The sequence below is a fragment of the Phascolarctos cinereus genome, unplaced genomic scaffold (assembly GCF_003287225.1).
Source record: "Phascolarctos cinereus isolate Bilbo 61053 unplaced genomic scaffold, phaCin_HiC Scaffold_2;HRSCAF=192, whole genome shotgun sequence".
NCBI classification, from domain to species: domain Eukaryota; kingdom Metazoa; phylum Chordata; class Mammalia; order Diprotodontia; family Phascolarctidae; genus Phascolarctos; species Phascolarctos cinereus.
The window spans coordinates 334448030-334471144 of NW_027555625.1; the positions used below are offsets into that span (position 1 = coordinate 334448030).

General features: G+C 36.6%; 1 protein-coding gene across 2 annotated transcripts in view; it reads left to right on the forward strand.

Moving 5' to 3' along the window:
• Nucleotides 1–23115, forward strand: part of PRORP (protein only RNase P catalytic subunit) — a 72836-nt gene that overhangs the window by 1853 nt on the left and 47868 nt on the right. For both annotated transcript variants that reach the window (XM_020991379.2, XM_020991381.2), the window contains exon 2: nucleotides 2686–4137. In XM_020991379.2, the coding sequence (XP_020847038.1) occupies nucleotides 3140–4137 (998 nt within the window). In that variant the 5' untranslated portion in view covers nucleotides 2686–3139. The remainder of the gene's footprint in view (nucleotides 1–2685; nucleotides 4138–23115) is intronic.

A 23115-nucleotide genomic window follows, 5' to 3' on the forward strand; every position in this document is an offset into this window, starting at 1 on the left:
ATCAATATTGTGGTCCCTTAGTGTGTGTTCTCCAAGGCTTTATCCTGGGCTCTCTTCTCCTACATCAACTCTAACAGATTTGCATATCTGAGGAAATGACTTACAGATCTCTGTCTCCAGTTCTAATCTCTTCCCTCAGCTTCTGTCTCATGTCACCAAGGTTTATTAGATCTCAAACTGGGTATCCTGGAAACATCTCAAACTCAGTGTGTCCAAAAGAGAATCCATTATTGTCTTCCTCCTCTAAACCCATTCTTCCAAACTTGTGACATTTAAAAAGTTCAAGAGACATAATTTCTGGGTAATTTAATTATGTTATTAATAATGCTCTGTTTATCCATCTCTTTTAGACCAAAAGCTCATGGCAGTAGGCTCACAGTTTATGCGCCCTTGGAAGAGTAGATATTCCCTAGAGTTAGCCAGTCCTTAGATTGGCTAACAATTAATGAGAGTATGAATATTACAATGAGAGGCTAGGCTATGTTACAGTGAGGGTCTTTGGGTACGTGACTTGGATCACCCAAATCTTGGTCAGAGACATCAGTTTTCATATCAACTCTCTGACAAAAGGGAGAATTAATGTTTTCCCAGATCAGTCTGAGTGAACGTAGTGAGCAGGAATGCACCCATTAGCCTAAAGTTAGAATTTCTCTTTACTGTCTCTGAGTAGATCTTGGCCAGGGTAAATCTTTGAGCAGGATTTCCCACAGTGGTTGTTTTCTGGATAAGGAAGTAGAAAAAGGGAAAAACCTTGGTTCTGATTCAATAATTAGTTATTAATACAACTTTTACTTCTAATTCACCCTCACTTCACTTACCCAGTCAGATGCCAAATCTTGCCATTTTTGTCTCTACAACATTTCTTGTATTTGACTCTTTCTACTTAAACAAGTCCCTAACTTAATTAAGCTACTCGTACCTTCATTCCAATGGCCTTCTGCCTTGAGACAGCTAGATGGCACAGAGTATAGAGCACTGGGCCTGAAGTAAGGTGGACCTGACTTCAGATCTGGCTTCAGACACTTACTAGCTGTGTGAACCTGGGCAAGTCACTTAATCTCTGTCTCAGTTTCCTCAACTGTAAAAGGTGGATAATGATACAGGGTTATCATAAGGATCAGATAAGATAATATTTATAAAGTGTTTAGCACAGCGCCTGGCACATAGTAAAGCACTTACTAAATGCTTGTTTCCTTCTTTCCTTCCTGACTAGTCTCCCTGCCTCTTTAATGCTCCAGTCCATCCTCCAACTCTGCTACCAAAGCTATTTACCTTAAATTCAAATTTGACCATCACACTCCTACCCAATAAAATCCATTAGCTCCCTATTGTCTCAAGGATCTGTTTAGCTTTCAGAGCCCTTTACAACCTTGACCCAACTTACCTTTCCAGCCTCATTGGACATTACTCTCCTTCTTGCATTCTGCAGTCCAGGCAAATTGGCAGTCTTCCTCATACGCAGCACTCAGTCTCCCATCTCTGTCTTTGTACTTACTCTCCCCCATACCTGGAATGTACTCTCTCTTTACTGCTGTCTCATACACTTCCTCTTCAAGGTGGAGCCTGAACAGCCTTTTTTATGAAGTCTTTCCTGATTATCCAGCTCCTAGTATTCCCCCTCCCAAACAATCTTGTAGTTATACTTTGTATTTATTCCCTTTATATTTATCCTATATACATTTATATATGTACTTGTTATCTCCATTTCCCATTTTTTGTGTTGTCTTCCTCCCTCCCCTTGTTTTAGTATATAAGTTCCTTGCAAAAAGAAATTATTTAATTCTTTTTGTCTTTTCAGCACTTAGCTCAGTTCCTGGTAAGTAGTAGGTAATTTATAAGTCCTGGTTGATTGATTGACTGTGGGAACCCCTGTCTGGTCCCATATTTCCAGCAAGTGATGGCTTTTTTAAGGTCTGGAAGTTAACCCAGTGGGCACCTAGACGACACTCCTTCAGTGTAATAATGTATGAGGATCAGATGAGGTAATATATGTAAGTGCTTTGCAAACCTTACAGCACTAGATGAACATTAGTTATTATTTCTGTATATATCTTTTACCCCATGACAGACTGAACTCCAAGCTCTCAAACAAGGTCTGTTATCTAAACTTTGTATTGCTCCCCCAACTTTAAATAAATATTTTAAATAAACATTTATTAAGCACCTATGTGCCAGGCATTGGGCTGGGGATACAAATTCAAAAAAGACAATCAGTACCCTCAAGGACCTTACAGTCTGATGGGGAAAGACAACACATAAACAGAAGCTGAAAACAGGTGGAGGGTAGAGGCCTCTGCAAGTACATACTGGAGAAGTTGGTCAGACAAGTCCCAAAGATAAGAAATGCAGAGATGCCTGGGCTGAGGTATCTACTTAAATGGAGGATTGGTTTTCATGGCCCCATCCCCCAATCAAAAGTTGAGATTACTAGTGAGGTGGAGTTCCAAGGTTGATGAGATCTCATAAGGTGATGAAGTTATCACAATAATGAATTTCCTGGGACTGGTGGAGAAGTCCTAAAGTCAAGTAAATAAAAATCAATAAGGCCAAAAGAGAAATGAGGACTATAATTACAGTGTTTGACTTGATAGATAGCTGTAAGATAGCTGTCCTTTACCTGACTTAAATGCTATTTGTGATTCTGGATGGGGTGCTAATATTCTACTATGTGTTTCTTATTTTTAGGTTCTCTGACTGGCTTATAAGGAAATAGCTCTCATTTGGAAACATAAGTTCAAATCGTGGTCTACTGCTTTTTGTGTAACCTTCAGAAAGTCATTTAACCTTTCTGGGCCTCAGTTTCCTCATCTGTAAAATGAAGGAATTGGACTAGATGACCTGTAAGGCCACTTGCAGCATTAAATCTATAATCCTGTGAACCTCCGAACTCTAGTACCTAGAAGAACCTTAGCTTTAAGCAGAGTCCTCTGCCCTAGATACTGGATCTAACTGCTTCTTTGTGCCTAGAGAGAAATCACCCTCACCTGCTGTTAGATATTAGTGTTCTCTTTACAAAGAAAGTACTTTAACTTGAGAAACTAAAAATTTCCCTTCTCAAAATTGATCCCCTCACGATCCTCTTAACACCCTTGTTTTCTTGTATTCAGTCAGTCCCTGAGTCTCTCTCTCTCCATCTTGGATGATGACTCTCCTTTTGTCTTTTTGTCGGAGTTGGCAGATGCTTTGGAAGAACAGACTGTATCAGGGACCAAGTCCCAGGAACCAAACATACTCTGTTTTATACTCCTACTTCCACTTTGGTAAGAAAGAGCAAAGATATTTTTCTCTTACTTTACCATTTCTACAAAATACCAAAGCAACTAAATTGCTGATTTCCAAGGCCACATCGAGTAGTAAGAGTGGTAAGAACAGAAGTAAGCAAGAGTCGTCTGTTTCTCCTCATCCCTTGTTTTCAGCTGGAACTGCTAAGAAGAAATCAGAGGTGTTTGGATATAAGAAAGATCAACAACACTGTTTTCCCTTTAGCAGCCCTGTGTTACTCCCAACAAAACCTTTGAATTCAGAAGAATGGGACAAAGTAAAGGAAAATTTTGAACAAAAAGACATTTTTGAAAATTGGATGATAGCACAGATGGTCAAATACAGTTGCTCTATAGATATTGCAAAATCTCTGCTGTCTTGGATAGCCAGGAAAAATAATGGTGTTGTGGGATATAAGCTACTTATTGGGTACTTGACTTTGTGTGTTTCTCAGAGACAGACAACAGAGGTTATTGATGTCTATGAAATTATGAAGACCAGGTACAGAACTCTAGAACCTGAAGGTTATACTCTTCTCATCCGGGGATTAATCCATTCAGATCAGTGGAGAGAGACACTGATCCTGTTAGAAGAAATCAAAAAAGTCATGTCTCCTTCAAAAAAGAATTATGGTGACTGTATCAAAGGAGCACTTCTTCACCAAGAAGTGAACTTAGCTTGGAATCTGTATCTTGAAATGCTTAATCATAGAATAATTCCTAATTGGGAAACTTTTCAAGCTTTCTTTGACTTTGCAAAAGGTGTGAAGAATAATCCATTTGAAAGAAGGCTCTTAGACATCCTTTTATATCTAAAACACAACCAAATGTATCCCACTGAACCGTTTGCCCAGAGTATAAAAGCATGGTTTGAGAGGTAAGTTACTGTTTAAAAAAAATACTTATAAAACATTTATACCCTAGATAGATTTATACCCTAGTGCTTTTTGATAGATGTCAATTGTAATCATCTGTAGCATTTAGATTTCACATTTCTTGTATCTCCTAATTGTTTTAAGCAATAATAACAAACCGAAACTATGCTAGTTTCTAGCTTCCAAATAAGAGAGAAAAGTATTTATTTTGCACCTTTTTCTCCTTTCTCTTCATCCAGTTCATCCAACTTTGAGTTTAAAGGTAGTTAATTTTTTTTTTATTTTATTTATTTTTATGCTCGAGTGCTTGGAGTGTGAGAAAGGAAAAGGAAAGTAGAATTTGGCTGGAACTTTTTCCAGTTTCGCAGGTTCCTCAAAGGTTTCAATGACTAGAATAACCTACCATTGTATCTTTATTCTCAACACTCCACAGTTACATAATTGTATGTTATAATTTCAGTGTGTTCTGTTGGAACAGCTTTGAACTGGACAAAGAGTAGAATATTTAGAGTTAAGCCATTTAGGAATCTGCAACTAGAGATTTTTTTCTTGGATTTTCCCATCTTTTCATGGCTCTCTTCCCCTCTTTTTTGCATGTCCTTCCCCCCCCCTTTTTTTCCTATTGCTTTTACTGGCTTTAATAATAATAATCTGCTTTAGGGTTCACAGTTGAGGCATCAAGGGACAAGAGGGTGTGGAATGAAGGAGGCTTTTTAAAGACTGTTGATAGAGCCTTTGAAAAAATGGTTTTTAAAAAAAATCTGGTCATATCTTTTTTGTTTACTTTGTTTATCTAATTTATTTCCTTCTTAAAAAGAAATCATCATTTTTAATTCAGTAATTAAATGTTTGCTATGTGCAATTCACAATGGTAGTCTCTAGTTGTACAATGACAAAAATAACTGTCCTTACCTTCATGGTGCCTACTTTCTACTCTCTATATACAATATGCTTCCATGTATAATAAAAGTTAAATTGAGAGAGAGAACACAAATTGGTGGGGTCACTGAAGGCTTTTCAAAGTAGATGATACCTAAATTGAATCTCGAGGTAATGCAAGGATTCTCAGAGGTAGGAATGAAGAAGAAGTACATTCAAGGAATGGGAATCAGGGGAAATGGAAGATCAATTTTGTAACAGGCTAGAAAGGAGCTAATATTTCTGTTTGACTAGACTTGATTTTGTGGTCTGTACCAGCATGAGTTAAACTAGAAAAGTATGTAAGAATTAGATTGTGGAGGTCCTTAGATGCCTGATTGAAGGATTTATATTGTATCCTACTGCCTTCTCTGTTCTGTAGATTTTCTTTTGTTTTGTTTTGTTTGCTAGGCAATGGGGTTAAGTGACTTGCCCAGGGTCACACAGCTAGTAAGTGTGAAGTGTGTGCTCTGAGGCTGGATTTGAACTCAGGTCCTCCTGACTCCAGAGCCAGTGCTCTATCCACTGCACCACCTAGCTGCCCCTGTTCTGTAGATTTTTCAATTATATTCCATGTTTTAGTTCAGGAAATGAGAATTACATTTGTCTGTGTGTGTCTGTCTGTCTGTCTGTCAGTCAGTCATTTGTCAGGGTAGCCTAAAGCAGACCTTTGAAGTAGTAACAAATAGTGAGTTTACTATATTCAAAGCAGTTCTTAGGTATATTGGTTGAGTACTAGAAGTGTAAGTTTCTTTTTCATGCCACATATGTGCTCATTGGAAAGAAGCACACGAAAGTTAAACAGTATGAGAGAATTAATAAGGCAGTATGAGAGGGTTAATTGTTATGTACAGTTGCTGATTGGTACCAGTAAAAAATGTTTCTGATAAAGAAGAGATTACTCTGGAATGGAGTGATCTGGGATGGTTTTGAGATTCAGATTATGAGACAACTTAGGGTAGACAACTCTGTTTAACTTCTTCCTACACAATACTACAGAGGAAGATGTGGAGAGGATCAGGGAGTAATAGTAATAATAGTTAACATTCATCTCTTACCTTAAGGTTTCAAAAGCACTATGCATAAATTATCTCATTTGAGTTTCATAACTCAAAACTTTCATAACTTTGTAAGATAGATATCATTAGCATTTTCTCTTTTGAGGAGATCTGGAACTGTAGTTTAATCTTTGTGGGCAGTTCCCCAATTCATTTTCATTAAAGATTCACTAATTACTTACATTGTGATAAAATATAGAGATAAAGAAAAAGTGAAACAGTCCCTGTATTTGAGGAGTATATTCAATAATACAAGGTAATATCAAAGAGAGGGTGCTAATATCTAGAAAGATCAGAAAAGGCCTGATGTGGCATTCAGTACCTAAATTGAGCTTTGAAAAAGGCTACTGATAATATGAAACAGAGATGAGGAAAGGGTACATCCTAAATAAGGGGGACCACTTGTGCAAATGCATGGAGACGAAATGGAATGTTACAGATGACTCCAAGGTGCTAAAACTGGATGATTAGAAGAATGATTTGGGGAGCAGTTAGATGAATTTGATTTTGAAAATGACTAATTGTAGCTTCCTATGAGAAAGGAAATTGGAGATGTCCAGTGGGTAGTTAATAATAGATGACTGGAGTTCAGGAGAGAAGTTATAGCTGGATTTATAGAAGATACTTGAACCTATTTGAGCTCATGAAATCAATAGGGGAGAAAGCAGAAAAACAGGAGTCTAGTAGGGAGCCTTTGAATCACCTGCACATAGCAGATGTTCTAGCAAAGGAAACTGAAAATGAATGCTTACATGGGTACATAAAGAACAGAGAGCAGGGGGACAGGGATCGGGTAGAATGAGAAATGAAAAAGGGCTATTGGATCTGTCAGGTAAGAGATTGTTGGGGGGCGGAGCCAAGATGGCAGAGTGAAAGCAGTGGCTTGCTAGAGCTCTCCCCCAAACTCCTCCAAATACCTGCAAAAAAATGGCTCTAAACAAGTGCTAGAGCAGCAGAACCCACAAAAAGACAGAGTGAAACAAATTTCCAGCCCAAGACAACCTGGATGGGTGATTAGAAAGGTCTATTGTGCCCAGCTAGGAGAGGAACACAATTCTGCATGGGCATGCTCGCAAAACAGGTCTCAGAGAAGCTGGAGCAGGTCTCAGAGGACTGAATCACTGGCAGCTTTGGCGGTTTCCAGACTTCTCAACCCACAAACACCAAAGACAACTTAGAAGGTCAGTAGGAAAAGTATGTGACTGCAGTGAGAGAGAAGCATGGTCCCAGCCCCAACCTAGGTTTCACCCCCAGGGCAGCAGCTGCTTCCAGAGCTCTCAGCCCACAGACTGAGGGGGAATCAAGTGGCTGATCAGAGGAAGATTGCAGGGACCTTTTGCTGGTGCTGAGGCAGCATTATCTTGCTTTGCCTGTGCCTGGATCTGGGTCACAGTTCTGGGTGGCAGTCCTGGGGCAAGGAGGAGCTCTGGCATGGTGGAGCTGATATTGTGACAGTGCAGATAGATTCCTCCTCACAGTTCCAAGGTAGAAAAGAGTGCTTGTGGTCACTAATAGACCAGAGTACAGGCCAGGAAAGCAGTAAACACCTCACCCTTGGTCATACCACCTTGGGAGAACTGAAAACTTACAGGTCCCTAGAAGTATCTCTGAAAACAGATGCACAAAACCCCTGAAGCTTGGGATAGTACACCCTCCACACTGGAAGCAGAGCCCTGCCTTAACAAAGAGTTAAAAACTCAAGTAATTGGCTAGGAACATGAGCGGACTGTTCAAAAAAAAAGTCACACCATAGAATCTTTCTTTGGTGACAAAGAAGATCAAAACATACAACCAGAAGAAGACAACAAAGTCAAAGTTCCTATATCCAAAGCCTCCAAGAAAAATATCTGTCAGTTCCAGGCCATGGAGGAGCTCAAAAAGGATTTTGAGAAGCAAGTAAGAGAAGTAGAGGAAAAGCTAGGAAGAGAAATGAGAATGATGCAAGAAAATCATGAAAAACTAGTCAACAGCTTGCTGAAGGAGACCCAAAAAATACTGAAGAAAATATCACCTTAAAAAATAGCCTAACCCAAATGGCAAAAGAGGTCCAAAAAGCCAATGAGGAGAAGAATGCCTTAAAAAACAGAATTGGCCAAATGGAAAAGGAAGTCCAAAAGCTTACTGAAGAAAATACTTCCTTAAAAATTAGAATGGAGCAATTGGAAGCTAGTGACTTGATGAGAAATCAAGACAGTGTAAAACAAAGCCAAAAGAATGAAAAAATAGAAGACAATGTGAAATATCTCACTGGAAAAACAACTGACCTGGAAAATAGATCCAGGAGAGATAACTTAAAAATTATTGGACTATCTGAAAGCCATGATCAAAAAAAATCATCTTTCAAGAAATTATCAAGGAAGACTGCCCTGATATTCCAGAACCAGAGGATAAAGTAGAAATGGAAAGAATCTACCAATCACCTCCTGAAAGAGATCCCCAAAGGAAAACTCCTAGGAATATTGTAGCCAAATTCCAGAGTTCCCAGGTCAAGGAGAAAATATTGCAAGCAGCCAGAAAGAAACAATTCAAGTATGGTGGAAACACAATCAGGATAACACAAGATGTAGCAGCTTCTACATTAAGGGACCAGAGGGCTTGGAATATGATATTCCAGAGGGCAAAGGAGATAGGATTACAGCCAAGAATCACCTACCCAGCAAAACTGATTATAATCCTTCAGGGGGGAAAATGGACATTCAGTGAAATAGAGGATTTTCAAGCATTCTTGATGAAAAGACCAGAGCTGAACAGAAAATTTGACTTTCAAATACAAGATTCAAGAGAAACACAAAGAGGTAAACAGGAAAGAGAAATCATAAGGGACTTATTAAGGTTGAGCTGTTTACATTCCTGCTTGGAAAGATGATATTTGTAACTCATGAGACCTTTGTCAATATTAGGGTAGTTGGAGGGGAAAATTATATGTGTGGATAGATAGATAGATAGATAGATAGATAGATAGATAGATAGATAGATAGATAGATAGATAAATGGAGGGCCCAAGGTGAATTGAAGATGAATGGGTGATATCTGGAGAATAAAATTAAAGGTGAGAGAGGATTATACTGGGAGAAGGAGAAAGGGAGAGGTACAATGGGGTAAATTAACTTACATAAAACAGTCAAGAAAGGGCTTTTATAGTGGAAGGGAGGGGGAGAGAGTGAGAGGGAATGAGTGAATCTTATTCTCATTGGATTTGACTTAAGGAGGGAATACGATGCACACTCAATTGGGTATGGAAATCTGTCATACCCTACAGGAAGATAGGGAGGGAAGGGGACAAGAGAGCAGGGGATAATAGGGGGGAGGGCAGATTGGGGAGAGGGAAATCAGAAGCAAATGTTAAAAAAAAATTGTTTTCACATGCAACTGGGAAATAAGATATACAGGCAATGGGGTATCTATCCTGCCCTACAGGAAAATTGAAGGGGAAGGGGATGGGGATAAGGGGAGGGGGCAGAGATAGGAAGGAGGGCAGATTAGGGGAAGGGGTATTCAGAATTCATACCATTTTGGGGTGGGGGGAGGGATGAGATGGGAAGAAAATTTGGAACTCAAAATGTTGTGGAAGTGAATGTTGAAAACTAAAAATAAATAAATTTTTTAAAATGAACTTTAAAAAAAAGAGATTGTTGGCCCCCTTGAAGAGAGCAGAGGGTGGAGGAGGAATCAGCCGTGTTGCAGGGGATTAAAAACTGAAGAAAACTGGTCAAGAAATAGTGGCAACAAGTGCAGAAATCAGTTCTAGTAATTTGTCTGTAAAAGGGAAAAGATACAGGACAACATTTTGAAGGAATAGCAGAATCAAGTGAAATGGGGTTTTTTTTGTGTGTTAGTCAAAGCATAAAAACACAACTCTAATCAATGCAGTGTAATTGTTACCACAAGGTTTTCATGACAAAATAAATATATGGATATCTTTCTACAATAAAGCTATTCTGACATATTTTCTCACATGATAATCAATTAAGCAACAAGTATTAAGTGCCCACTCTGTGCCAGGCACTGACTGTGCTAAGCAGTAGCAATACAAATACAAAGAATGAAACCCTAGTCACAAAGACTTTACATTCTAATGAGATAAACAAGTATGTATAAAAATACAGCATAAATATAAATGTAATAAATACAAATATGCACAAAGTTAAGTATAATGTAGTTTGGGAGGGAGGCCACTAGCACTTGGGGGAACTCTTTATGCAGAACATAGTGCTGAAGCTGTATCTTCAAGGAAGAGAAGGTAGAGGTAAGGAAAGAAAAAATACATTCTAAATATCTCTTACAGGTGAGGATTATACATTCTAGGCCTTGGGAATGGCCAGTACTAAGGCACAGGAGATGAAGCACTGTCTTTGAGGAAGAGAAAGAAAGCCAGTTTACTGGTAGAGTGTAGAAGAGAGAATAGTGTTCATTGAGTCTGGAAAGACGCGTTAGAGCCAGGTTTTTGTATTTGTTCCTAGAGAGAATAGGTAACCACTTGTGTGATTAAGGAAGAAAAATGTGGTTCAGATTCGCTCCTACAATAAGACACACCCCTAGAGAGAGAAGTGAAGGTAGCTTTAATTAAGATTATAACATAGGTATAGAAAAGGTAGATTTACAGCAACATACAATTAGCAATATGGCTCTAGTCAGGCTAAGAATACAAAAAATAGCAGTAATATAAGAAAACATCACCAATTCAGGGAAGCACCAACACCTGAGGTCCAAGCTGGGGATTCCTGGGGTAAACAGCTTTCAGGGTCTGGATTGGGAAAGTCCCAGGCAGAGCATCCTCTCCATGGGTGAGAATCCAAAGATGGCTTTTCCAATTAGGATTTAAATAGGGCCTCTAACAAAGAAGGCCCCATTCCAGAGGTGCCCATTTTTCTAGTAGGTATTTTTACTTGGTGCAGGAACTGGCCAAGTTCCTGGAGCAAGCAAAACATCTTGGCATATTCATTAACTTGATATGTTCTGATGAACTGGCCAGGTTCCCAGAGCACATATCCTGGGAACTGGCTAAATTCTCCACACTCTGGCTTATAGCCCAGTGTTTAGAGTCATACAGGGGACATGGAAGACTTAGAAAATTTATCAGTCACCACTAGTAGAGGCTGAGTAGGATGGTTAGATATTTCTTTAAGGAAAATTACTTTGGCAACATCATATAGTATAGGCCAGAGTGGTGAGAGAATTGAAGCAGGGAAACCAATTAAGAGTCTAGTAGAATAATCTAGGTGAAAGTGGGTGAGGGCCTGAACTCAGTTGATAGCCCTGTGAATAGAGAGAAAGGATCAGATTAGAGAAATGTTGTGAAGTTGAACCAGCAAGATTTGATTGGATATATGGAGTGAGAGAGTGTGGAATCAAGCATAATACCCAGGTTATGAACCTAGGAGATTGTAAAGATGGTGGTGCCTTTGACAGGAAGAGGGAATAAGTTTAAAGTATCTCTGGGAAATCCAATAGATTATGCAAAAATGAAATTCAGAGAAAAGACTAGAATCATCTGCATAAAGATGATAGTTATATCTGTGTGAACTAAGGAGGGTGTTGAAAGAATATAGAGGAGGAAGGGGGAAAGGTTTTGTGAAAAACCTATGAATATTAAACCAACACAGGAGATTGAGGAGCTAGATAGGAGAGTGGTGACATAAAAAATCAAAGAGAAGAGAGTATTCAGGAAGAGAAGGGGCAGTCAACAGTGTCAAATGAAACAGATAGGTTGAGAAAGATTAGGATTGAGAAAAGACCATCAGATTTGGAAAGGAGATCATTGGAAACTTTGGAGACAACAGTTTTAATTTAGATGAAATCAGAAGCCAGACTACAGAAGTTAAGGAGTGACTGTTAGAGAAGAGGAAGTGGAGATAATACGTATGCGGTTTTTTCCAAGGAATTTGTCAAAGAAAGAGAGGAAAGATATAGGACAATAATTGCTTGGAGAGAGTAAGGTCTAATGAAGGTTTATAAGGGTAAAAGAATTGGAAGAAGGGAAGGGTAAAAGCATTTATATAATGTCTACTATGTGCCAAAGGTCAGCAGGGTGGTGAAGTGGATAGAGTGTCAGGCCTCATCTCCCTGAGTTCAAATGTGGCCTCACACACTTACTAGCCATGTGATCCTGGGCAAGTTACTTGACCGTCTTTGCCTCAGTTTCCTCATCTGTAAAATAAGCTGGAAAAGGAAATGGCAAACCACTCCAGTATCTTTGCTAAGACACTCAAGTATCTTTGCTAAGAAAACCCTAAATGGGGTCACAGAGAGTCAGACACAACTGAAAGGACTGAATAACAACAGCAAACTGTGCCAGGCACTGTTTTAAATGCTTTACAAATATTATCTCATTTAATCTTTACAACAATCCCTGTGAGGTCAGTGCTGTTATTATCCTCATTTTACAGTTGAGGAAACTGAGGTAAATAGAGGTCAAGTGACTTGCCCAGGGCCACATGGCTAGTTAACATCTGAGGTCAAATTTGACCCTAGGTCTTTTCTAACTCCAGGTCAGGGGTGGGGAACCTGGAGTAAGAAAGAGTGAGGATTCAAAGGGCGAAACTTGAGGAACCAGAGAGCCACAGGTGCCCTAAGGACACAGGTTTCCCACCCCTGCTCCAGGCTTAGCACTTTATCCAATTTGCCACCCAGCTGCCTACAAAAGAATGAACCAGTTGATGGAGAGAAAGGCCACATAGGAATAGGTGATGATTTCAGGTAGTTTTGAAATAAAGAGAATGGGAGCTTATGTCTAATGGCCTCCCTTTTTTCCCCATAAAATAAGAGGCAAGACCTTAGCTGAAGGGGCATGAAGAGGAGGTATGAAGAGTTTTGGGGAGGAAAAATGTTTTGGACTCAGCCTGACTCAAGCTAGTCACCTGGTAGTTTAAAGTTCTGTGTAGGAACAAAATGAATCGCTAGAGGCCATTCAACAGTTAAGTATTGAAGATTTACCAAAGGAAAGGAGAAAACTCTTCAACAAGCATTAGCACTTAGAATCCCTTGAGTTGATTCAGCTCTTTGCACTCCTTTCCTGGTACACTAGTCATGCATTTTTAGCAAGTGTATCACTAGCATATGCTTCTGCTGCTGAAGAGAAAGATTGAAATAACTTTTGTGGGGTGTGAGATAGATAATCAATTAGGGAAGAATAAAATTACTGCCTTGCTTAATTCTCAAAATTCCGTTCTTTTCCTTTTCTAGCTTTTCTTCTCTAAAATCAGTTTCCTGAGTCTTCTCTGGCATTTCCCCCATTCTTTTTTTGAAAGTTATATTGAAACTTATTTTTCTTTATTTAGATCAGTGGTTCTCAAATTGTATCTGGGGACCCTTGGGAGTGTGTGAGACCCATAAAAGAGGTCTGTGAGGTCATAAACTATTTTAATTTCGGTTGCAAAAATGTCAATAGATATAACACATGAACAAAAGCTCTTGGGGGAAATCAATAATTTTTTAATTAATTTTTTTCTATTAAAAATTCTATTCCTTTACTCAACACTACATTGGCCCTGTAAGATAAAATGTCAGCCTGCACTGAATCTGTCTGCCTCTCCATGAGGAAGTAGATAGGCAGTTTCATTATAAGTCTTCCGGAATTTTACTTGGTGATTATGTTCATTTGACTTTCAAAGTTGATTGTCTTTACAATACTTTTGTGATTATCTAGTTTATGCTCCTGGTTCTTTCCACTTCACTCTTTATCATTTCATACACATCATCCTAGGCTTCTCTGAAATAATTTCCTTCATCATTTCTTAGTGCACAGTGCTATTCCATCATATCCATATACCATAATTTGTGTAGCCATTTTCTAATTGATGGACACCCCTTCAATTTCCAATTCTTTGTGACTACAAGCAGAACCAAAATAAATATTTTTGTATCTATGAGTCCTTTTTTTCTCTTTATTTTCTCTTTTTGGGGTATTGATTAATAATAATATTGTTGGAGAAAAGGATATGCACATTTTAATAGCTTTTAGGACATAGTTCCAAATTATTTTCCAGCAATACCAGAGGAGTTCCCAGCTCCACTAACAATGCACCTGTTTTCCCAGAGTTCCTCCATATTCATCATTTTCCTTTTCCTTCAGTTTTGTCAACCTAATGGGTATGATGTGGAATCTAACAGTAGTTTTCTTAATACTCTACTTACTAGTGATTTGGAAATTCTTTTAAAATGATGACCATTAGTAGCTTGGATTTCTTCCTTCAAAAACTACCTATTTGTATCCTTTGAACTTTTGGGAAATCTTTGAAATGTTTATCAGATAAGCATTTCAAAGATTTCCCCATTTACCTGCTTCTCTTCTAATTTTAGTTGCATTGGTATAATTTGTATATTTTTGTGATCAAAATTGTCCATTTTACCTTCTGCAAACCTCTATTTTGTGTTTGATCATGAATTCTTCCCTATCCATAGATTAGATAAGGTAATTTCTTCCTTGCTCCAATAATTTTTTTGTAATGTGACACTTTACATCCTAAGTTATGTATTCATTTGGAGTTTATCTTAATATATGATATAAGATGTTGGTTTATACCTAATTACTGCTTAGTTGCTTACCGGTTTTCCCAAAGGTTAATGAGATCCTAGTTCAATAGGTAGTATTCTTTGGTTTTATCAAACACTAGGCCACTGTGTACTTATCATATACCTAAACTGTTCCATTGATCAACCTCTCTATTTCTTACCTGCTACTAAATTGTTTTGATAATTACTGCTCTGTAGTATAGTTTGAGAACTGCTACTACTCGACCTCTTTCTTTACCAGCTCTTTTTTTTTAATTCCCTTGAGATTTTTAACTTTTGTTCCTTTAGATGAATGTTGTTATTTTTTTCTGGCTCTATAAAGTCATCCATTGGTAGTTTGGTATGGCACTGAATAAGTAGATTAATTTAGGTCATATTATTTTTATTATATTGCTTGGCCTGCCCATGAACAATTAATATTTCTCCAGTTGTTTAGATCTACCTTCATTTGTATAAAGAGTGTTTTATAACAGTGTTCATATAGTACCAATGTGTGTCTTAATGGGTAGACCCCCATATTTCATATTTTCTATAGTTATTTTAGATGGAAGTCCATATTCTCATCATAATACAGAAATGCTAATGATTTGTGAGGACTTATTTTATACCTTACAGCTTTGCTACAGTTGTTAATTTTATCAGTCACTTTTTTAGTTGACTCTGTGGTTCTCTAAGTAAACTCTCATATCAAATACAAAAAGCAGTAATCATGTTTGTTAACTAAACTTATTTCTCAATTTATTTTTCTTGTCTTATTCCTATAGCTAGCATTTCTATCACCATATTGAATAGTAATAGACGTTCTTACTTTACCTGTGATCTTACTAGAGAGGCTGCTAGTTTTTCCCCATTACAGAAAATTTTGGCTTTTGGTTTTAGATAGATGTTACTTACCACATTATGTAAAAATCCATTTATTCCTATTTTTTCTGCTGTTTTTCACACAAATGAGTATTGAATCTTGTTAAAAAGCTTTTTCTGCATCTACTGATAAAATAAGATTTTTGTTGTTCTTACTATTAATGTGGTCAGTTCTGTTTATAGTTTTCATAATATTGAACCAGCTCTGCATTTTTATATAAATCAAACAAAATCCTACAGATTTTTTGTGATATGTTGCTGTAGTATCCTTGCTAATATTTTATTTTAAAATTTTTGTATGAATATTGATTAGGAATATTGGTCTGTAGTTCTCTTTCTGTTTTCACTCTCCCTGCTTTAGGTATCAAGAACATGTTTTTGTTGTTGTTTCAGGAATTTTTTGTATCAGAAAAAATTTGATAGGACCCCTTCTTTTCCTGTTTCTTCAAACAATTTATGTAATATTGGAATTAAATATTAATTTGCAAATATTTCTGGCCCTGGGTTTTTTTTTCCTTTGGGAATTCATTTGTGGCTTCTTCAGTTTATTTTTCTGAGACTGATTTATTTAAGTCATCTGTCTCTTTTTTTAATCTGGGCATTTTGTATCTTGTAAAATATTCTTCCATTTCATTTAGATTGTCAGTTATATTGACATATAGTTGGGCAAAATAGCTTCCATTGGCTGTGAATTTACCTTTTTTCATTTTTAAGTTCCTTTATTTATTAATTTAGTAGTTTCTTTGCTTTCAACTTTGTTTAATCTCTTTGATTTTCAAGATTTTTACTTTAGTGTTTACATCAGGTGTAAGAAAGATTTTAAGGGGTTAGGCTTCTACAGCAGGATAAGAAATTCCAATATCTTGTGGACAGTCCCTCAACCAATCAGAAAGTACTCCAAAAACAACTAGTTCTTAAGAAAGAGTCCTAGAGGCTAAACCAGTTGCAACCAGCCGGGTTCAAGGATGGGACTTCCAACCTGGCAAAGGCGTTTCTCTACGTCGCTTGCTTAATGAACTTATTGAATATGAACTGACACTCCAAGGGTGGAGATAGAGATGGGACCCATGAAGTGGGCAGAGTTAATAGAACATGCATGAACATGCGATGGGCTGTCCAGGAGGAGTATAACTCAGATGAACTAGACCAATAGGAACCCTGATGGGTGGAGTATGGATCTTACTAAGGGTTTAAAAGTTGATTCTACCACTGAACCAGTATCCATGTGCTACTAAAGTGCATTGTGCCTGCTTCTCTCTTGAGAAGTGTAATAAATAATTCTTCACTCACTGTGAGCTTAGTTTCATTTTTATCTAGAAGGCTTTATTTCTATAAGGCCTTATTTCTAACACAGGGTTTTTAATTTTTAGTTCTCCAATTTTTTTAGTTGTATGCCCAGTTCATTTATCTTCTCTTTCTTTTATTGTTAAAAGTATTTAGAGATGAAAATTTACCCCTAAGGGCAATTTTGTTTGTATCCCCAAGTTTAATATGTTTTCTCATTTCTTTAAAAAGAATTTTTTCACTCTCATTTTTTCAGTTACATATAAAAAACTTTGATATTCATTTTAAAAAATTTTGAGTTTCAAATTCTCACTTCCTCCCCCTTCCCCAAAAAGGCGTGCAGTTTGATATAGATTGTACTTCCATATTAACAATGTTGCAAAAAAATACACAGACCAAAAAAAAAAAAGTAAAAAAGGATGCTTTGATTAGCTCCATTAGTTCTTTCTCAAGGTGAATGGCATTGTTTTCATCATAAGTACTTTGGGATTGTCTTGGATCATTGTATTACTGAGTCAGAGTGAAGTGAGTAGAACCAGGAGAACACTGTACACGGTAACAGTAATATTGTATGATGATCACCTGTGAATGATTTAGCTATTCTCAGCAATACAGTGATCTAAAACAATTCCAAAGGACTTGTGATGAAAAATGCTCTCTACCTCCAAAGAAGTGATAGAGTCTGAATGCAAAGTATACTATTTGTCACCTTATTTATTTTTTTCATGGTGTGGAGTTTTGGGGACGGGTTTTGTCTGTGGTTTTCTTTCACAACGTGACTGATATGGAGGTATGTTTTGCATGACTGCACATATATACCCTATGTCAAGTTGCTTTCTATTTCAGGGGAGGGAAAAGAGAGAGAAGAATGGAGAGAATTTTTAAGGGCAAGTGTTGGCAATTGTTTTTAAATGCAATTGGGAAAAAATAATAAAATATTAAAATAAAATATAAAAAAGTCATTCACAGTTCTACTCACTTAACTTTGCGTAAGTTTCATATAAGTCTTCCCATGTCAACCGTGACTATGTGTTGCATCAAACGGAGGAGTGTAAAATGAAGAGACATGGGCCACGTGGGTCAGTGAAACACTGAGCCAATTTATTATTCTGAGGGTCCGGATTATATAGTGAAAGCTAACAATCATCCCTGAGGTTTTCCTCACCATTCTTACATGACTAATCCCAGCCCTTATGCCCATCCTTAATTGTTCACACCTGCTTACTATCAAGGTCTAAGGGTCAGAGTATTCTAACCTCTTAGGTATGGAAAGTTGGTGAGCCAAATGGTCTGAATAATTAAGCCATTACGGTAGGAAAAGGGAAGAGTCAAGTTCCAGCCTAAATTTCTTATCCCATATTTAGACTTTCAAGTTCTGGCCCTCAACATTCCCAGGTTTTTTTCTGAAACCATCCTGCTCATCATTTCTCATAATACGATAGTAGCCCATCAAAATCATATGCCACAGTTTGTTCAGTCATTCCCAGTTGATGGACATCCCCTGAATTCCCAGTTCTTTGCCACAATGAAAAGAGCTGCTGTAAATATTTTTGTACATATAGGTCCTTTTCTTCTTTGATCTCTTTGGGCTACAGAGGTAGTAGTGGTATTGCTGGGTCAAAGGGTATGTGCAGTTTTATAGCCCTTTGGGCATAGTTCCAAATTGCTCTCCAGAATGGTTGGATCAATTCACAGCCTGGGGAACAGTGCCTTACTGTCCCAGTTTTTCCACATCCCCTTCAACACTTGTCATTTTCCTTTTCTGACTTATTAACCAATCTAATAGCTGTGAGGTGGTATTTGAAGTTGTTTTAATTTGCATTTTTCTAATCAATATTGATTTAGAGCATTTTTTCTCATAGTGACAATAGATGGCTTTGATTTCTTCATCTGAAAACTGCCTATTCATATCTTTCAATGATTTATCAATTGGGGAATGATTCATATTCTTTTATAGATTCTGCTCAGTTCTCTATATTTTGAGAAATGAGGCCATTATCAGAAAAATTTGCTGTAAAAAACTTTTTCCCAATTTCCTGCTTTCCTTCTAATCTTGGCTACATTGGATTTGCCTTTTTAATTTAATGCAGTCAAAATTATCTATTTGATACCTGTCAATGCTTTTTGTCCTTTGTTTATTCACAGATTGTTCTCCTGTGATATCTCCCTTTATATCCAGATCATCCATTTTGACCTTGTCTTGGTAAATGGTTTAAGGTATTGCTCTCTGCCCAGTTTCTGCTGAACGGATGCTCTGCCCAAAGGGAATGTAAATTTTAATTTCTGAAATTTTTTTTTGTTTTGATTTTTTTCTCTTAAAGAAATATTCCAAATCATTATGGTCCCGGACCAAGCCCTACTTGGTCACTGTTTGGGCCCTGATTGGTTCAGAAAGAATGTAAATAACAATTGTCAGTTTTGACCAGAAACCCTGAGGGTTGTCCCCTCCCAAATCTTTTTTTTTCTTAAAGAGACCATTCTTTGCTTCATTTGTTATTAAGCCTTAATCACTGAATGGGCACTGCCTCAGTCAAACTGAGACCTGTTAAAGACCTTAGCTTGAAAAGGCCAAGGTCCACCACTGCAAACTGGGCCGTCTCCAGTTGTCCTGATCCATACCTGGCCAGTGGACCCAGATGGCTCCGAAGGAGAAAATGAGGCTGGTGACTTTGCACAGCCCTCCCTCACTTAATTCACTTGCATGTCATGGCATCATCTCCCTGATGTCATGGTCCTCTTCTCGAATGAAGGACAAACAGCAACAGCAACTGCTTTGAATTCTGTGTCTACTCTATTCCATTATCTACCTTTCTATTTCTTAGCCAGTACCAGATAGTTTTGATATGGGAAGAACTCACTCATAAAATGGAAATGGGATGATAAAATGGATTAAAAATCACAATCTTACAGTATGTTGTTAGTAAGAAACACAATTAAAAATGAAAGATATAAACAGAGTTAAAATAAAGAGCTGGAGTAGAATTTATTATACTTCAGTTGATGTAAAAAAAAAAGCAGGGGTAGCAAAAATGATCTCAGACAAAGTTAAAGCTAAAATGGATTTAATTAAAACAGATAAACAGGGAAACTACACTATGTATCACCAGTATTATTTAATATTGTTTTAGAAATGCTAGAAGAGAAGAAAAAGAAATTGAAGGAATTAAAATGGGAAATGAAGTAACAAACTTTCTCTTTTGACAGACAATGTGATGATATATTAAGAAAAACCCAAGATTCGACTAAAAAAGTTAGTTGAAACAATTAATAATTTTAGCCAAGTAGTAGTATATAAAATAAACCCACATAAGTCATCAGCATTTTTATATATTACCAACAAAATCCTACATGAAGAGATGGTAATAGATACCCCATTTAAAATAATTGTATATGTTGCAAAATACCTGGGAATGTGCCTGCCAAAACAGACCCAGGAACTACATGAATGTAATTATAAAACACTTTTTATACAAATAAAGTCAGATATAAATAGTTGGAGAAGTATTAATTGTTTAGTTAAGAACAAATTAAAAATCTCCAATTAAACACCAAAATGAAATCCTTAAAATCAAAGGAGAGATGAATAAAATTGAAAGTAAGAAAAGCATTAAACTAATAAATAAAACTAGGAGCCAGTTTTATGGGGAAAAAAACAACAATGAAATAAATAAGTAAACCATTTTTTATTTGATTAAAAAAAAAACAAAGGAAAACCAAATCACCAGTATCAAAAATGAAATGGGTGAATTCATCACCAATGAAGAGGAAATTAAAGTAATTATTAAAGTAATTGGGCTGTTTTACCCAATTACATGCCAATAAATCTGACAATCTAAGTGAAATGAATGAATATTTACAAAAATATAAATTGCCTAGATTAACAGGAAAGGAAATAGAATACTTAAATAACCCTGCCTTAGAAAAACAAATTAAGTAAGCCATAAATGAACTCCCTAAGAAAAAATGCCCAGGACCAGATGGATTCAGAAGTAAATTCTACCAAACATTTAAAGAACAATTAATTCCAATACTATATAAACTATTTGGAAAAACATGCAAAGGAATCCTATCAAATTCCTTTTGTGATACAAATATGGTGTTGATAGCTGAATCAGGAAGAGCCAAAGCAGAGAAAGAAAACTATAGACCAATTTCCCTAATGAATATTGATAGAAATTTTTGGGGTTTTATTTTTATTAATTTATTTTGAATGATCAACAATCATTTCCATAAGCTTTTGAGTTTTGCATTCTCTACCTCCCTCCCCAAGACAGCACACAATCTGATATAGGCTATACATACACATTCCTATTAGGAAGAATTAGAACCAGTAGGAGGAACCACCAGAAAGAGAACACAAAACACAAGAAAAAAATAGCAAATAGTGTGCTTCAATCTGCATTCCAACTGCATAGTTCTTTCTTCTTTGTGGATAGCATTTTTCGTCATGAGACCTTTGGAAATGTCTTAGATCCTTGTATTGCTGAGAAGAGTTAAGTTTATCAATATTAGTCATCTCACAGCATGGCTGTTATTGCGTACAATGTTTTCCTGGTTCTGCTCACTTCACTTAGCATCAGAACATACAAGTCTTTCCAGGTTTTTCTGAAGTCAGCCTGTTCATCATTTCTTATAGGACAATAGTATTCCTTTACATTCATATACCACAACTTGTTCATTCCCCAATTGATGGGCATCCTCTCAATTTCCAATTCTTTGCCACTACAAAAAGAGCCACTATAAATATTTTTGTACATGTGGGTCCTTTTCCCATTTGTATGATCTCTCTGGGACATAGCCCTAGAAGTGCTATTGCTGGGTCAAAAGGTATGCACATTTTTATAGCCCTTTGGGCATAGTTCCAAATTGCTCTCCAGAATAGTTGGATCATTTCACAACTCCACCAACAATGTGTTAGTGTTCCATTTTTCCCACATCTTCTCCAACTTTTATCATTTTCCTGTTTTGTCATGTTGGCCAATCTGATAGGTGTGATGTGGTAGCTCAGAGTTGTTTTGATTTGCATTACTCTAACCAATAGTGATTTAGAGCATTTTTTCATATGACTATAGATGGCTTTAATTTCTTCATCTGAGAAATATTTCTAGCTTGTCCCCATTACATATAATGCTTGCAGAAGGTTTTAGGTAGATGCTATTTATTATTTTAAAGAAGACTCCATTTATACCTATGCTCTCTAGTGTTTTTAATAGGAATGGGTATTGTATTTGGTCAAAAGCTTTTTCTGCATCTATTGAGATGATCATGTGGTTTCTGTTAGTTTTGGTGTTGATATGATCAATTATGCTGATAGTTTTCTTTAATGTTGAACCAGCCCTGCATTCCTGGTATGAATCTTACCTGGTCATAGTGTATTGTTCTTGTGATAAGTTGCTGTAATCTATTTGCTAATATTTTGTTTAAAATTTTTGCATCTGTACTCACTAGAGAAATTGATCTATAATTTTCTTTCTCTGTTTTTGACTCTTCCTGGTTTAGATGTCAGCACCGTATTTGTATCATAAAAAGAATTTGATAAGACTCCTTCTTCACATATTTTCCCAAATACTCTATATAGTATTGGAACTAATTGTTCTTTAAATGTTTGATAGCATTCACATGTAAATCCATCTGGCTCTAGAGATTTTTTCCTAGGGAGTTCATCAATGGCTTGTTGAATTTCTTTTTCTGAGATGGAGTTATTTAAGTATTTTACTTCCTCTTCTGTTAATCTGGGCAATTTATATTTTTGTAAATATTTATCCATTTCACTAAGATTGTCAAATTTATTGGCATACAGTTGGGCAAAATAGTTCCTAATTATTGTTTTAATTTCCTCTTCCTTGGTGGTGGGTTCACCCTTTTCATTTTTGATACAGGTAATTTGGTTTTCTTCTTTTTTTGAATTACATTAACCAAAGGTTTATCTATTTTATTGATGTTGCTGTTGTTGTTTTTCATAAAACCAGCTCTTAGTTTTATTTATTAGTTCAATAGTTTTCTTAATTTCAGTTTTATTAATTTTTCCTTCGGTTTTCAATATTTCTAATTTGGTGTTTAATTGAGGATTTTTAATTTGTTCTTTTTCTAGTTTTTTTAGTTGCATACCCAATTCATTGATCTGCTCTTTTTCTATTTTATTTATGTAGGCATTTAGAGATATAAAACTTTCCCTAAGAACTGCTTTTGCTGAATCCCATAAGTTTTGGTATGTTGTCTCGTTATTGTCATTCTCTTGAATGAAGTTATTGATTGTTTCTATGATTTGTTGTTTGGCCCAATCATTTTTTTGGTTTGGATTATTTAGTTTCCAATTATTTTTTAGTCTATCTTTCCCTTTATTACATG